At 40.9% G+C, this 16,506-nt stretch overlaps 1 protein-coding gene across 1 annotated transcript in view; it reads right to left on the reverse strand.

Annotated features, from left to right (window-relative positions):
• Window positions 1-1,376: 1,376 nt before the first annotated feature.
• LOC134608698 (N-acetyllactosaminide beta-1,6-N-acetylglucosaminyl-transferase-like) overlaps window positions 1,377-16,506 on the reverse strand; it is a 77,535-nt gene continuing 62,405 nt past the window's right edge. Inside the window, exon 3 of the mRNA XM_063451737.1 lies at window positions 1,377-5,116. Within this exon, the coding sequence (XP_063307807.1) occupies window positions 4,926-5,116 (191 nt within the window). The 3' untranslated portion in view covers window positions 1,377-4,925. The remainder of the gene's footprint in view (window positions 5,117-16,506) is intronic.

A 16,506-nucleotide genomic window follows, 5' to 3' on the forward strand; every position in this document is an offset into this window, starting at 1 on the left:
TAAAAACAAATAAATCTACTACAGCTTGGTTACATAAATAAGATAAACTATTGGGGATATTTATTTTATATCCTCGCTATATGACATGCTTTAATGCCTCTAAATTTAGCACAGTATATGTGTAAAAAAATAAATACATTTCAATTATATAAAAAAAGAAAATACTGACCAGGCGATAATTATATTGAGAAGCAGGACTATTAGCAGATCTGTATAGCAGCACTAAGATATAGATGGTATATTTTAGAACCATGCCTTTGTAATTACTATAACACACTGCTTTACAGATAGTTCTTAAATTCTGATTCTCATTTTACAAATATATGTTCTTGAGTATAGACCAGTTAACCATTGCATGGATGAGGAATTCCTGTCACCCAACACTCAGATCATGCTGGGCACTCAGTTTTTCTTTGCCTTTAGCTGCTGGGGGGGGGGGGGGGGGGGAGGGGTGGGGGAGGGAGGGGTGAACAGAGCCAGTGCAGGAAGCCTGTGGCCTGAAACTTTGGTGGGCACGTCTACCTGTATTCTCAACCATCAATCTGTTTCAATGAGTGCTGGTACCAAAAGGGAGTAATTACAGACCAATGACTCTCCCACTCAACCACTATGGACTATAGACCACCAGGGGTCATAGCTCCTTTCCTTGCCAAAAGCTAACCAGGGGAGAGCAAAACATAAAGTATACACACACACGTTGCACAAAGCCAGGACACACCGTGCATAAACATTACACAAAGCTAATACATACCAGTAAACACACCACACACATTACACACACCACACACACTATGGAGTGAGAGAGTGAGGCACTCCGGATTATTCACAAAATTCAGATTTTTCACAAATTAAATATTAATGGAAAAACCAAGGCAAAATGTTATCGCTATAGCGAAGTTTTCAGTTTGGAATTCATTTGCAAAAATTGTGACTTAAGTGGATAACAGGGTCAATGTCCATGGTTCTAGGCAGGGGCCCCAATCTTAAATTATTTTGAATGCTGGCTAAGTAGATGATAACAAAAGACAAGTAGATTAGCCTACTACTTTACTCCTGGACAAGTAGCATTATTTTTACATTTTCACACCTCTGCATAGTCATTATTAACATAACCATGCTCACATCATGGGATGCATACTACCTATAACATTGCATAGAACAGTTAATCTTAATATTATTGGAATTATACATTCAGAATCTATGAAATCTACTGATTTCCATGTTTAAATGGTACAAGATTGCCATGTTCTTCCGAAGAGCAACTCACAGGAATACACGTTTATTGTAGTTAATGAAAAGCCATTCTGTTAGTTGAAAGATTCTCTTTCCTTCACCCCAGAAAATGCATTTTCTAGAATAAACAGTACGGCTGGGGTGCGTATAAAATAAAATGACCTCTCTGTATACCCTCGGTTAGTTGGGTGCATGCATGCAAGCTCAGGCATCTTGCATAATGCCAAGTGATACATGTACTGCATCTTGGAGTCACTGTGTTATATGCTAGGTCAGGGGTAGGCAACCTTCGGCACTCCAGATGTTGTGGACTACATCCCCCATAATGCTTTTACACCCATAATGCTGGCAAAGCATCATGTGTGGGAGGTGTAGTCCAAAACATCTGGAGTGCCGAAGGTTGCCTATACCTGTGCTAGGTTATACCTTGACTGCTTTGACAAGGTTTATCCACTAAAGTCAAGTTTGTTGCAAAGTCATATATTCTAATTCTAATACAGTAATTTTTTACTAGGAATAGTTACTCTGCATTACTTGTGGAAAAATCTAATATTTGCAATCAAATTAATCTGCTCAATCAGTTCGAGATGGGGAATATCAAATAAATAATACATACAAAAACATACAAAACAAAGTATAGCAATTTGGCTATCCACCACACTTGGAACTGATTCTTACACCCATACCCATAACCATACCCATACTTGAAGAGCTGTATATACTCATATGGCAGCTTACCCTCCAACTAATAAGAGGTGCTAGGCAATCTTCACCATAACCACTTTTTTGAGATTCATTCATCACCATACCTATTTTTTGAAAAATTTAATTTATATTTAGTTTTTGCATCCATCTATTTTTTTAACACAATAAATTATCAAATATCATTACAAGTATATGCCCGTGTACACTTCTGCCATTCCAAATACTGTAAAACATGCACACTACACAAATCCCCATCTCCTGTGACATGTGTTTTCACAGCTTATTGAGAAGGAACTCTGAGACATGATCACATTTCACATAATGTTGAAGCTGCGATCTCATTAGGCAGCCATTTTATGTAATTCTCTGTGATGAATGATTAAGTGCTAAACTGCATGTTTCATATTGGGCTTGAGTTCATGTAAAACAATAGGAGCATGCTGATTGGCCGAGTCACTGGAGATGTGCAATGAATACAGGAATTTTTTAAAAATATGTATTTTAAAATGTTTTTATTATATTTTAATGTAGGGTTTCCCCCACTTTGTATGTATGTAATATTTACTTTTTTTAAAAATAAATTACAAAAATTGGCCCCACTTCCAGCCAGAGTTTCCGTTTAATAAAATCACTCTTTGTGTTGGTTGGTTGGCTGATAGCCTGTTTTAAAGTTAGTTGTGAAGCAGCAATACTTGGCAGCCAATCGGCTAACAGCACAGTTGAAGTTTGGTTTTCTTGCTGGCTTCCTTTTTAAAATGAGACTTAATTGGTTGTTCCCCCATTCTTATATTGTATTTGAAGATAACATAAGTAAAGAAAGGACTCAGGCTACCAGGCTTTCTAGTTTACCAAATGCATTCAGCTCTACAGAAGGTCATATTTACCATCTTCATTTCCGTTATCAAAACTATTTTGCATACTTAAAGCGCCTCTGCCACCCCCTCCTCTCTACAATGAGCATTTCATGAAATTACTTTTTGAAATTATTACATTGACTGTGTTGGAGTTTCAGTGCACCTTGAGGCCACCAGACAACTAGCGGAGACCCCAGACAGTGACAGAGTCGCTTTAATATGTTAGTGCAGTATATCTTACAACAGAGGTAGTAAAATGTATCCCTCCATGCATTGGACTACAGCTTCCATACACCTGAAATCATCTCATACTACTGTATGTGATGGGCAGCTATTTATGGCTATTGTAGTCCAATCAACAATTGAGGGTCCATTTTATGTTTACGTTCTCTTACATTCAAGCACCCTGCATAGCAGTGTAGCAGCACATGTAGTTAACATATAAATCACAATATGACACTTACAGAGCAGATTCCTGCTTATTCTATACATATAATTTATGCTTGACTAGATTTTGATACAGCAGAATTCATGGTTACATTTTAGTAGTCACACTGATTTAGAGACAGTTGCTGGGCTAATCCATCACAAAATTCAAAGTTGGACAAGCTAATGTGGAACTTCACTTTCACATTAACTGAGGCAATTCATAGTTTTTACTTTTTTTTTTTTTTACTTTTGTATTTTCCCAAACTGCTTGAAAACAGTTTGACACAACCTGGGGAGGGTACAGCAACCAAATGCAATGAGCTGCAGTGGTTGTGCGGACTTTAAATGTTTTAAAAATGTTCCCCCTCCATTTTCTGAACAATTATGCCTATAGTTAACAGCACATGCAAAGTATTTTCCAGTGTAGCAGCACATGTATATATATATATATTATTTTGGAATGATAATGTTACAAAAAGGAACATGCTAAATTTTTCTGTTACACTAAACATTTACTACAAATTCTGCTAACACAGGCAATAGATATTTGTTCATGCACTATGCATTTGACCTAAATACTTTGTCCCAACTTCCTGGACCATATATCATGTGCACCGCCAGGCTTAGAGGAACACTCTAGTCACCAGAACAACTACAGCTTCATGTAGTGCTTCTGGTGTCTGTAGCCTGTACCTGCAGGCTTTTCAATGGAATTGTTTTTCAGATAAAAAGCAATATTTACATGCCTAGGAACACCTCTAGTGGCAGTCACTCAGAGGTGCTTCTAAGTCCAGTTATAAGTTCAGCGTCTCCACACTCTGCATGGCAGAGATTGATGAGACCGATGATCTCAGCCATGGAGGCAGGACCAGCCGCGGCAAGATTGGCTGGCTGGGAAAAAAGGTGAATAAAAACACATTTTCTAGTGATCTAAGAGGGGGCTAGGGACCTAAATAGTTAGTTAAACACTATAATGTCAGGAATCCTTGTTTGTATTCCTGTCACTACAGTGTTCCTTTAACTCATAAAGAGAGCTTCTGGCTCTCCTGTAGGCTTTAATGGAGGTGGAAGTTTTGCTGGAGGACCCCAGGTAAGAAGTCAAACTGTTCTAAAATGGATTGACTACTTACATTGGAATGCGCCCGGGACTGTGCTGCAGTGTTTATGGTACGTGGAATGTTCCTTAAAGATTTGCGTAGTTCCTCTTTACACTGTGTAAATTCAAAATACATTTGCTGATCATTCTGAGGGTTCACCTCTGGTATTTTCTCACTAGAACACTTTAATCTTTTTAAAGTATTCTATGTTGTTTTATCTTTTAAGTCCCAGAGGGATTGGACCTAGACTTCTGGCATTTAAAAGGTTAAAACAAGTACCAAGTTTAATGAGCAACAATGACATCAAGTGTTTTTTAAGCTGTGTGCAATGTGGAAAATTTAAGAGGTATGCTGTACCAGATAACTTATATCACTACTCCCTCGATACGCAAGTACGTTTTTATCAAAAAGAGTAATGGTGTTTAAATATGCAACGTGACTAAAGAGAGGTTCTGTTGCCTGATAAGTAAACTTAGTTGTTGATATCCAAGATCTGCTTGCTCGTTTGTTGCCTTTTAAGGACAGTCTTCAGGAATGATCTTCTTCCACTTGCTGTTTAAGAGCTTGCTTCCTCTGAATTATTTTTTCTTCTACAAGAGAGCGATGCTTATAAGTACCAGTCATGCTGCACAGTGATTTCACTCTGATTTAGAGCTCGTTCACGGAGCCTAATTTCCAAACATTCCAGTGTAGGCGGATAAGCTTTTATTTCAAACTTGTTGGCAAAAATACTTTTGGAATTAACCAGCCATGGCAAGTCTCCTTTTCCATAGATGCAGATATCACGAATGTAATGTCCTAAAGACAAGTAGGGAGGAAAAATGAAAATTAGAATGTGTTCTTTCTGTATCTATATACCACTTATGTTTCTCTCAGATATTGTCTAATATACATAGCCCTAGTTTAGCACTGAAGAAACAAATGCTCACATTAAACAGTGGTGGTTTACTCATATTCATTATAGTACAAATGCACCAATAAATGTGACCAAAAGACCCCCGATGGTGATATTGTTGCTGGTGGTCTAGTGCGTGGGGGAAGGCAAAGCTGAAGCCAAGACTGTGGCAGCTTCCCTACCCCCCACCCCCTTCTACTTTGTTTCTTATCTGGGCTATACACAATTCAGTTTATGTATAGAAATGTATGTATGTAAATATTTTGATTATTTAGCACTTGGCTTAACAAATTTGTTTGGAATATAGCAGCCAGCTAAAAAATGTTATGGAGTTAGGAGCCATTTTTTTTTCTTTTTTTTTTTTAAATAACAAAGCTTTATTTTCAACAACTAAAATACTATTTTTAAAGGGACACTATAGTCACCAGAACTACTACAGCTTAACCCCTTAAGTCCGGAGGGCGTACTATTACGTCCTTTTAAAAGCGGCTCTAAACGCCGCCGGATGTAATAGTACGCCCTCCGGTTTTTAGTAACTTACCCGGTCGCCGGCGGTCCCACGCCGGCGATCGCGGTTGGTGGGACTCCCAGGGAGCCCCCCCGCGGCACATCTTCCTCCTCCGGTGCCTCCCGGTCATGTGAGAGTGAGGTCCTTGCGAGGACCTCACAATCACATGGCCGGGATAGCTGGCTCAGGCATTGCCAGCAGGGGGACCAACTGTAATGACAGTTGGTCCCCCTGCTGGCTGAAAATAAAATAAAAATAATGTTAAAAGTGTAAAAAAAAAAATTTATACTTAGATCATATATATATATATTATATATATATGATCTAAGTATATATATACACATATACATACACACACATACACCGTCTAGGTGTATTTTAATATTAATATATATATAATTATATATATATATTAATATCAAATTACACGTAGACTGATACTGATTAAATATATATATAATTATTGTTATATATATATTTATAAATAATATAAAAAAAATAAATATGTAAATACGTAAAAAAATAAAATAAAATAAATAATTAAAAATAAAATATTAAAAAATATATAGATGTGTTTTATTTCGTTCTAACTGTATTGTGATATTAATATATATATATTTATATCAAAATACACGTAGAACGAAATAATATATATATCTATATACATAAATATATACGTATATATCACTATATATATACCTATATATAAATAAAAATATAAAAATAAAAATATATATATATATATACGTATATATACACATATGTATATATATACATATATTAATTCTACACATATATTTATGTAATAATTTTACATAATTAGGTATCCTAATTAATTACAATTAGCGGGACCTGCCTGACCACCCATGCCGAAAGTATAGGGAATTTAATTTGCTAGCACTATATTTAACCCTATAACTTTCCAAGACACCATAAAACCTGTACATGGGGGGTACTGTTTTACTCGGGAGACTTCGCTGAACACAAATATTAGTGTTTCAAAACAGTAAAATGTATTACAACCATTATATCGCCAGTAAAAGTGACGTTTTTTGCATTTTTCACGCACAAACAGCACTTACAGGGACGATATTATTGCTGCAATGCTTTTTACTGTTTTGAAACACAAATATTTGTGTTCAGCGAAGTCTCCTGAGTACAACAGTACCCCTCATGTACAGGTTTTATGGTGTTTTCAAAAATTACAGCGTCAAATATAAGGCTTGTGTTTAATTTTTTTCACATTAAAATTCGCCAGATTGCTTACGTTGCCTTTATGACCCTATGGTAGCCCAAGAATGAAAATTACCCCTATGATGGCATACCATTTGCAATAGTAGACAACCAAAGGTATTGCAAATGGGGTATGTCCAGTCTTTTTTAGTAGCCACTTAGTCACAAACACTGGCCAAAATTGGCGTTTTTTGAATTTTTCACACACAAACAAATACGAACGCTAACTTTGGCCAGTGTTTGTGACCAAATGGCTACTAAAAAAGACTGGACATCGCTTATTTGCAATACCTTGGGTCGTCTACTATTGCAAATGGCATGCCATTATGGGTGTAAATTTATTTCCTGGTCTACTATACAGTCTCAAAGGCAACGTAACCAATCTGGCGAATTTCAATTTCAAATGTAACATGCTATATTTGACCCTGTAACTTCCCAAAACACCATAAAACCTGTGCATAGGGGGTACTGTTTTACACGTGAGACTTTGCTGAATACAAATATGTGTATTTTATTGCAGTAAAAGCAAACAGTATTATGACATTGACAGTTAAAATGTCATGTAGAACGAAAAAAATCAAAAAAAATCTTATTTTGTCCCATTTTTTTCATATTAAATTATGTTTCATAGCTAAATATTTGATATTAAATGAAAGCCCTGTTTCCCCTGAATAAAATGATATATAATAAGGGGGGGTGCATTTAATATGAAAGAGGTGAATTACGGTTGGACAGACATATAGCGCAAATGCCAGGTTTTGTTTATGTTTTGTTTCGTTCACAACTTGTACATTTGGCTGCGGTGTTAAGGGGTTAATGTTGCAGTTCTGGTTTCAATAGCCTGTCCCTGCAGGCTTTTCAATGTAAATACTGCCTTTTCAGAAAAAAAAGGCAGTGTTTACACTGCTGCCTAGTAACACCTCTAGTGACAGTCACTCAGACAGCCACTAGAGGTGCTTCTTAGTCCAGTGTCTCAATTAGCTGCAGGGAGGCACTGAACGTTCTAATAGAGATGCATTGATTCAATCCATCTCTATGAGGAGATGCTGATTGCCACAGTATGGCATTTTGCATCCAATGGTGGTAAAGCACAACACTGCAAATAACCAGAATAAAAAGCCGATGGATTACTAATAGGGTGAAAAGTTTGAAAGAGAGTAGTTATCCAGATTAAGTCTCAATAAAGTCTCTCAAAGCAGTTCTCCAGACAGTAAAACCTTTATAACCTTGAATATTGCTTTTATGTTTTAAATTTGTTAGGTATGGATTTATGACACAGGTTTAATAATTTTGATTAACAATAGAACTATTAAAGGAACACTGTAGGCACTATAACGATTTTATCTCTTTGAATTGGTTATAGTGCCTGGAGTGCCCTGGCATTGTCCCTTTATTTAGTGTTAAATCATTTTAGAGCACTCTAGCACTAAATCAGGGTCCCTGGCCACCCACAGTCCGGCCCCTTCTGGAGATGTGGCTAAGGAAGAGATTACACACTTCATGCCGTCAGTTGGAGCTTTGATAGGCTAAAAGTCAGCTGGCACTCTCAGCCAATCACAGCTGCCCATATCTGCTCAGGTTCATGCTGCCGGGGACTCTCATTTAGCATTAGGTCAAAGTTCTGGTCTGTAGGGCACTCATCTTGCATGGATCCAGCAGCCTAGCACGCCCAGCGACTGAGGAAGGCGGCCGATCCCTCCCACCGAGGAGTGCTGGTTATAGCAACCTTTCTTTAGCTCCATTCCCCCCACCCTGCACCAGTGGGGGATATCCCGGTACCCACCAGGGGATGCTACTACATTCTAGAGGCATACCAGCTTCTACTCACCTTACGAAACAGAGCCTTGTGGCAAATCTAAGATGGCCACCACGCTGTCCATCTGCTACACTGGGAAACTAAGTTCCAGGCAGCCTTTGACGCTGTGTGCAGCCTTCTGGACCCCTATTAAGTCACGCCAACAGGGATCTATACTCACCTCAGCCATGAACGGAGAAGACTCCACTGCCACACTGACTTCCTGTTCCTCTCTGGGCCAAGAGCCATCGAAGGCTCTGCTGGACTTTAGCCCTATTACAGGGCTTGGAGGGCTTCATGGTACGCAGGCACTAGCTTGTGAGCAGGCCTGGGCACAGGAAGCAGAGAGGATAGGGTACCAATCTGCCTACCCTCGTGGATCAGGGAATCTCCACTTGTGGCTGGGACTCAGCGAAGGACTCACTCGGCAATTCAGAAGTGCCAGCAGATCAGGTCCACAACACCTCTATAAGCGTGGCATTGGTTGAAGTATCGTCTCTGGCTCGTTTCAAGCCTCTCTATATGGTCAAAAACATTACGGTAACTGTTACCTTAGTAGTTTTACTACCTATTATGTATTATGGTCTCATATATTTTAGATGTAACTACCCTGTTGTATATCGGATGGCTTTTAATCTGGCATTCAACCTGGTGGCTTTTCATTTTCATTTTTATTAGCTTGTTTTATACATGAACCACACATGATGTTATACCAAATCTTGTTGTCTCCACATATTGTCAGACAAATATCTATTTTACCACTAATCCTTCCTGATCATTACTCTTTCGGCATACTCTGACTAAGCATGCTTTTCTTATTGTGCTTGTCACTCATGTTTTCTGTTATTGCTGAAACGTGTATGAATCACTACACTACGAAAATAAATAATAATAATAAAAAAAAAGTTTTGAGTTATTTTACAATAAACAGGACTCTTTGTTTTCACTGTGTTGCAGCTTGGTTAATGTGAACTTCCACATTAGCTGCCCAATGTTCAACTACGTTCTCTCATTGCCATTCAGAGATTGATAGCTAATGTTGCACTTAGCAAGTTCACTTTCATGTCAGCCAGGAGAGCAAATTTAGTTTTTTTTCAAACTCCTAGAAAACATTAACTGTGGAGACAGTGCACAATGACTCTTTGAAACATAACCACTACAGAGAGATTTAACTGATTGGCATTAATACGCTAAGGGCGCTGTACTAAACCACCCTCAGCACTCCCAGCTAACTAACACCATTCAGGCTGGTCAAATGTGCACAAACACTGTCACCCCTCTTCACCTTCCCACAATCACATTAACCCTTCTTAATCCTGTCACACTTACCCTATCCAACCATACCACACTCATCTCTCCTTTTTCTGCCACATTGTACTGTCACATTAACCCCCCTAACCTGTCACACTCACATTTTCTCACACTGTCACACTCATCCTAATTCACCCTTTCACATTCATCACATTAATCCCTCCAATCCTTCTACACTCATCCCCCACAACCATGATACACTCAACCTGTCACATAACCCCCAAACCTATTACACTTACCTCCCCTTGTCCTGTCACACTCCCTCCTCAATCTGTGCCACACTCACCCCAAGCCTGTGACACTCACCCCCCAACCATGCCACATTTATTATACTCACCTCCCAACCTTGTTACACTCACTCTCCCTCCCACTGCTGCACTCGCCCTGTCATATTAACCCCATTAATCTCATCTCCTCCAACCATGCCACATTTCCCCAAACTTGTGACACTCACCTCCAACCATGCCACACTCACTCTGTCATATTAATCCCCCTAATTCTATCAACTTACTGTCCCTCGCCCTTTCACACTCCCTCCTCCAACCATGTCACACTCACCCCTAACCCAGTTTCATTCAACCCCGCCCTGTCACACTCACCATTCCACAGTTACTAACCTTGTCATAGTCATCCCATGAATACAGTTGTTGTATACACACACAATCATGAAACATAGCTCTGCCATAAACACAATGCACAAGTACCATAGGCAGTTACCCATATACACAACACGCTGCAAACAGCTACCTCATAAACATACAATCCCGGACACAGACATATACATGCAAACAAACCCACCCATCAATATAAATACAGTTCCTTATACACACACAAAATGTAACCCCTATTTATTTTTCCACTATGGGTGTTAGTGGGAACCTCATGTTTGAGTTTCACCTAAGACCTCACAAAGTCTAGACCACTACTGCATGTGGGCAAATAGTATTTAAAATTATTGTTGCATTAAAAATGGTGAATGTGCACCCTGCTGAATGTATTCGGTTCCAAATTTTATTAAAACTGGTGTATTGTGTGGGGGCAGAGCCTAGCAGCGAAGTAAGCGGTCACATAATCCTGGAGCTCCGTGATAGAAACTGAGAAAATCAGCAAATATACAGCCGATACTAACCCCACTAACCGCTGTACCGTGAGGAGAACTTCCCCAAGCCCTATGGGACGCAAGCATAAAAAGCTGATATCGGACAAAGCAGCCCCAGGGCTCACGATAGGCGAAATGTGGCAGCAAGCACGAGGCCAGAGCGGAGCCAATATGGCGGTGCTCCATGGAGGCTGCTCTGATTTCTCGGATGATGGCACAGGGGGAGACGAAGAAGACTATCTCCCAGCCCCAGACCCAAAACCGAGGGCAAAGCTCAATAAACCGAGAATAGACCACGACGCCGATCTGGTAACTACCGGAGTACTAAAGAACCTGCTAGCAGAACTACAGAAGAGCATCCTCTCAGATGTCACAGCACTCAGGGGAGAGCTGAAAGGCCTAACTGACCGCATAACAAAGCTGGAGGATTCCTGCCAAGAACAACAGCGGAATACAGCCTCACTGCAGCGGGAAATACAAGACCTGCGCCAGCAAAATATGCTGTTTGAAAGGCGGTTTGCGGTCCAGGAGGACACAAGACGGAGACTCAACTTAAAGGTTAGGGGGATCCCGGAGGGGCTACCAGAGGCAGAGCTGCCGCAAATGATCAAGCGTATGCTAACTTCTCTGCTGCCACCAGGCCAAACCAAGTCTATCACACCTACAGGCATCTTCCGGATCCCGACACCCACTAAGGCCCCAGCTGCGGCCACAAGGGACACTATACTTACCTTTAGAAATCGATCGGACAAAGAGGTGGTCCTCACTGCCCTACGGGGTAAATCTCCCATGTGGTTTGAAAACACAGAATTAAACTTCTACGCCGACCTATCCAGTGGGACCCTAGCATGGCGCAGATCACTCCGACCACTCACCTCCACTCTCCGGCAACACAACATACAATACCGCTGGGGGCCCTCCGATATGCTACTTGCGCAACATGGAGGGAAAGCGCATCTACTCCGGGACATGCAGGACGCTGCAGATCTTCTGCACACCTTAGGCATACCACAGGACTCGCTTCCCTTAATCGGGGTCCAAAACTCTCACCTCCCCGGCCCACGACTGGGACACAGCGAGAAGTGCCCCGCTTGTACCGCGGAGCACCACACTGATCACTTATGCCTCTGTCACCACCTAAACGGCAACATGGGACGGGCTCTCTAGCCGCAGGAACACCATAAACTACCCGTACCAGATCGCTACACATGCTCTCTATGAAGACCTGGAGCCCTCCGGGGCGCAGACAACCCCTGTCCCTCGACATGAACATTTGCCCCCCCCCCCCAAGTGATCCTACCATACAGACCCGTCTTCCGACCCTACCCAATGGAAATATCGACTGAACGGACCTCAGGAACGGAAGGCCCCAACACCTCCACTCTCAACTGAGAGCCGAAGGAACTTGGCCAACACGGCTCACATGGACTCAAGTCTCGAGGGGACATTGGTTGACTGTCTGCTAGTTGGGCCCGCTCGTTTATGCGGAACCTTCAACCTTCCAAAAGTTTAAGGGCTGTAATGCTGTAGGCTCCAGATCAAGCGGCTTAAACGCAACACAATGTTTATGCTGGTTTTGTTTTTTCTGTTTAGTACTCCCCTTTTCTAGCACCCCAAGGCATACCTCTTGAATAAGGCATTGCCTATATAGTCTGTGTGCACTCTACTTGTAGGTGCAGCACATACGACTGAACGGATAAGAGTATCCATATTTTTCCTACTTGTACCTTGCTGGGGGTACTAACTCGACTTATGTGTCACGACACTTTTAACTACCTACTGACGCAACTCTTAATAACATATTTAATATACGTAATATACCGCACTTACTCTAAGGGGAACATGACAGGGATAAGCTACGGTTATACGAATATTTACTGTGTACCTAGACTAGCCAGTGTTAATGCTACCCATATCACATGTGTAACTCACTCTCTAAGTCACTGGTCTGACCATAACCACCACTGCCTAACAATCCTTGAACCTGCTATCACATACTTGACTAATATAACATACACCTGGTAGAAAGCTACTACATGACTTTAATCTCTTCAACCTCACTTAAAACTTCAACCCAGATAGGGGACCCTGGCTAACATCCCAGCTCCTGTAGGTATCTAATATAAGCGTTAACTACGCCACTTGTTTTACTTAATACTCCAAGCAATCAACAGTAGTCGCAGAGCTAAAGCTTTACACAGCACTAACTATTCTACCTATAAGATTTAAAGCATAAATATGTCCTAATGTTATTGTGATAATGCTGGTTAAGAATGCTAAACGATTGGCGGGTTATGGCTATAAAAAATTGTGACTAGTAAATCTCAACATAGCAATTAAAATGCGCAGCTTTCCAATAACCCCCACAAGAGCGACACACTGTGTAAACCTCACACACAGGCTGGCTAAGACCACACGGCAAAGCGCATTAGCACACTGCAACTGTTTTAGCATCACTAATGTAACTAGCTTAACACGGATAAGCGTTGATGTTTGTTCCCCTTTATGTTTCTATTTTTGTTTTTATTTCTAATCACTCTATATCACGGTTCTTATGATTTAGCCAAGCTGCTGATTTAGCGCAGATTAAGATAGTCGATTAAGATAGTCACTTTAACTGTAAAAGGCAACCGATGTTAACTCATGTTCTGTTTCTACATTTATATACAAAAATGTGCATTGCTCAAACGCCATCATTGTAATATCAATGTGCTATGTTGATGCTTGCGAATGCTATTGTGGCAGAGTGAGCTGTTTTGTCTACTTATGCACTCAAAAATAAAGAATTAAAAAAAAAAAAAAACTGGTGTACTGTGGACTGTGTGGATGGCAGCCGAGCAAGATGGTCGCATAAGGAATTTCTCCGGTACACACAATATAGGCAGAAATTTGCACGGAACGCCTAGACCACCTAAGATGTCTCACCACAAGGCAAAGAAAATGACATCTACAGGCCTCTCAACCCGATTCCAAAGATTGCGACAGGGACTCCGATACGAGTCTCCCGACTCCCACAACAGAGCACCCACAAGCCGAACATATTACCAAACAATTTCTGGCATAAGGTTTGGATGTCCTCTCCAATAAATGAATTAACTCCTGGCAACACACAACGGATGCCCAGAGGAAGGAGATGCAGGAGATAGGCACCTGCGCTTCCCACGTGGAACACAAAATGGGGGAATACGCCACTGCACACAACGACATGACCAATCATGTCCAAAGCCCGGAACAAAAAGTAGAGCTCCTGGAAACCAGGATGGCAGGTGCGGAAGATACGGAGGAACAAGTTATGACTGTGAGGTGTGCCAGAATCCTTGCTTCACATGGACATATAAGCCTACACAAGAGGCCTACTTCGGGCCTGTGCACCAGATATTCCAGCTGACATGCTACTAATAGACCGGGTACATCGAATTCCAAAGTCAAAATATCTCCCAGATTCAGCGCTAAGGGATGTGCTCCTTAGAGCACACTACTTTCACATAAAGGAACATGGTCTTGCAGTAACCGGAGCCAGCCGCACGACGACTATCCCACTGCGAAGATCTTCAAGGATCTCTCCGTGGCAACACTGAAACCAGTGGCGTCACTGGGGGGGGCCAGAGGGAGCCATGGCCCCCCCTAGATCAGGCTGTGCCCCCCCAAATGAAAGTGAAGTTACTGCTGTGGATAACTTCTGGGGCTGGAGCGACTGCATTGAGGCTGCTAGGGATGGGAGGAAGCACTGACAGTCTCCCTTCCGAATTCCCAGCAGCTTCCCTTGCACACAGGCTCCAGCTCTGCCTCGCGTGTGCAGGCTCCGCCCCGCAACCATAGCTCCACCCACACATCCATGTCCCGCCTCCCGTCCCAAGCTCTTCCCCCACCGTAAAGCAGCAGACCTTGCTGCAGTTTGAAGAGGCCATAGTGTAGTGAGTATTACCAAATAATGTGAGGATTAAACATGCAACTATTTTAGCATACTTATATGAAATACATAATCAAAATACACTGGACATTAAATCTCACCTTTTGAATAACTGATTTTGTATTTCATGGTGTTAAAATATCACATGGAGCAACATTTACATTTCAGTGTAATGTTTGCAACGTAATGAGAATCAGCTAGTTCCTGAATAGTTTTGCGAGGTGCAAGAAACCACTGTTCTGACTGTTCATTCACTTGGTGGCCCTACCTGAACTTGTTGCCATATGTATCATACAAGCAATGGCTGCCATGTTTGATAGCCACTGTAATAACGACTTATTGAGGTCTACGCAGAAAGGAACTGTGTGCGCCACAATAACTTATATTATTCAATTTGCTCTGTATAGTCACGTTTGTATGCCTATTACAAATGTTGAGGATGTTTTTTTTCTGTTCTCTATAAAGGGTTAGGAAAGCAATGTGACCTCTGTTTATATATAATGGTAACCTATTAAGATAATGCTAGTCCTTCATTTGTATTCTCCACCCTGGGAAAGGGAGGATATGCTATAAATTACTAATTTCCCAGTAATGATAATTTTAGCTCTTCTTGGAACGCCTTTAGTTCAGCTAAGAACAAACTTTTTTTTTTTTATCTGAGACCATAGAAGTGCACTCATATTCTAACAACTATTGTCATATATGGTGAATAACTACTTTTGCTATGAGACACTCTAGCCAGGAGACAGTTAATGATTTTAAAAAATTAACAACATATATACTTCCTTGTTTACTGCAAATGATTTGTTTTCAATAAAAATTGTATTCCTTTTCCATTAAAGATACACGCCAAGCACCATAAACACTAAAATGCACTATAGTGGTTATGGTGCCAGGAGTGCCCTGGCTCTCCCAATGTAAGTAGTCAACCTGCTTTAGAACTTTTGACTTCTTATCTGCCCTTCCTGTCTGAGAGCCAGGAGCTCCTGCTTGTAGTTTCTGTTAGCAATGCAGGGCTAGCTTACTAGCAGAGCATGTTAACTTAGCTCAGGCAGATAGGTTCTGGCACTCTGAGAGGCTCCAGAAAAGAAGTCAACCTAAATGATTTCATTACTACTCTTAAATTAATGGACAGAATGCATTAATCATGAACAGGCACAGTCCTTCCCATTTCTCAGTGGGACGTTCAGTACTATATGGTGGTAATCTATAGTGATATTTTCCGGTATAGTTTTCACAGGTTCTTGTTTATTAAGATATATCTGTTAGAGACTGTAACACTATAGGCACCCAGACCACTTCAGCTCATTGAAATCGTCTTGGCGGAATGTTCCTGTCCCCTTTAGTACTGCAGTGTAAAACACTGCAGTACTAAGACTGCCTCTAGTGGCTGTCTAGTCCCTTAAATGACTCTGAACGTCCTCATTCATTCAATGC

This window comes from Pelobates fuscus, chromosome 4 (genome assembly GCF_036172605.1).
Source record: "Pelobates fuscus isolate aPelFus1 chromosome 4, aPelFus1.pri, whole genome shotgun sequence".
NCBI lineage: Eukaryota > Metazoa > Chordata > Amphibia > Anura > Pelobatidae > Pelobates > Pelobates fuscus.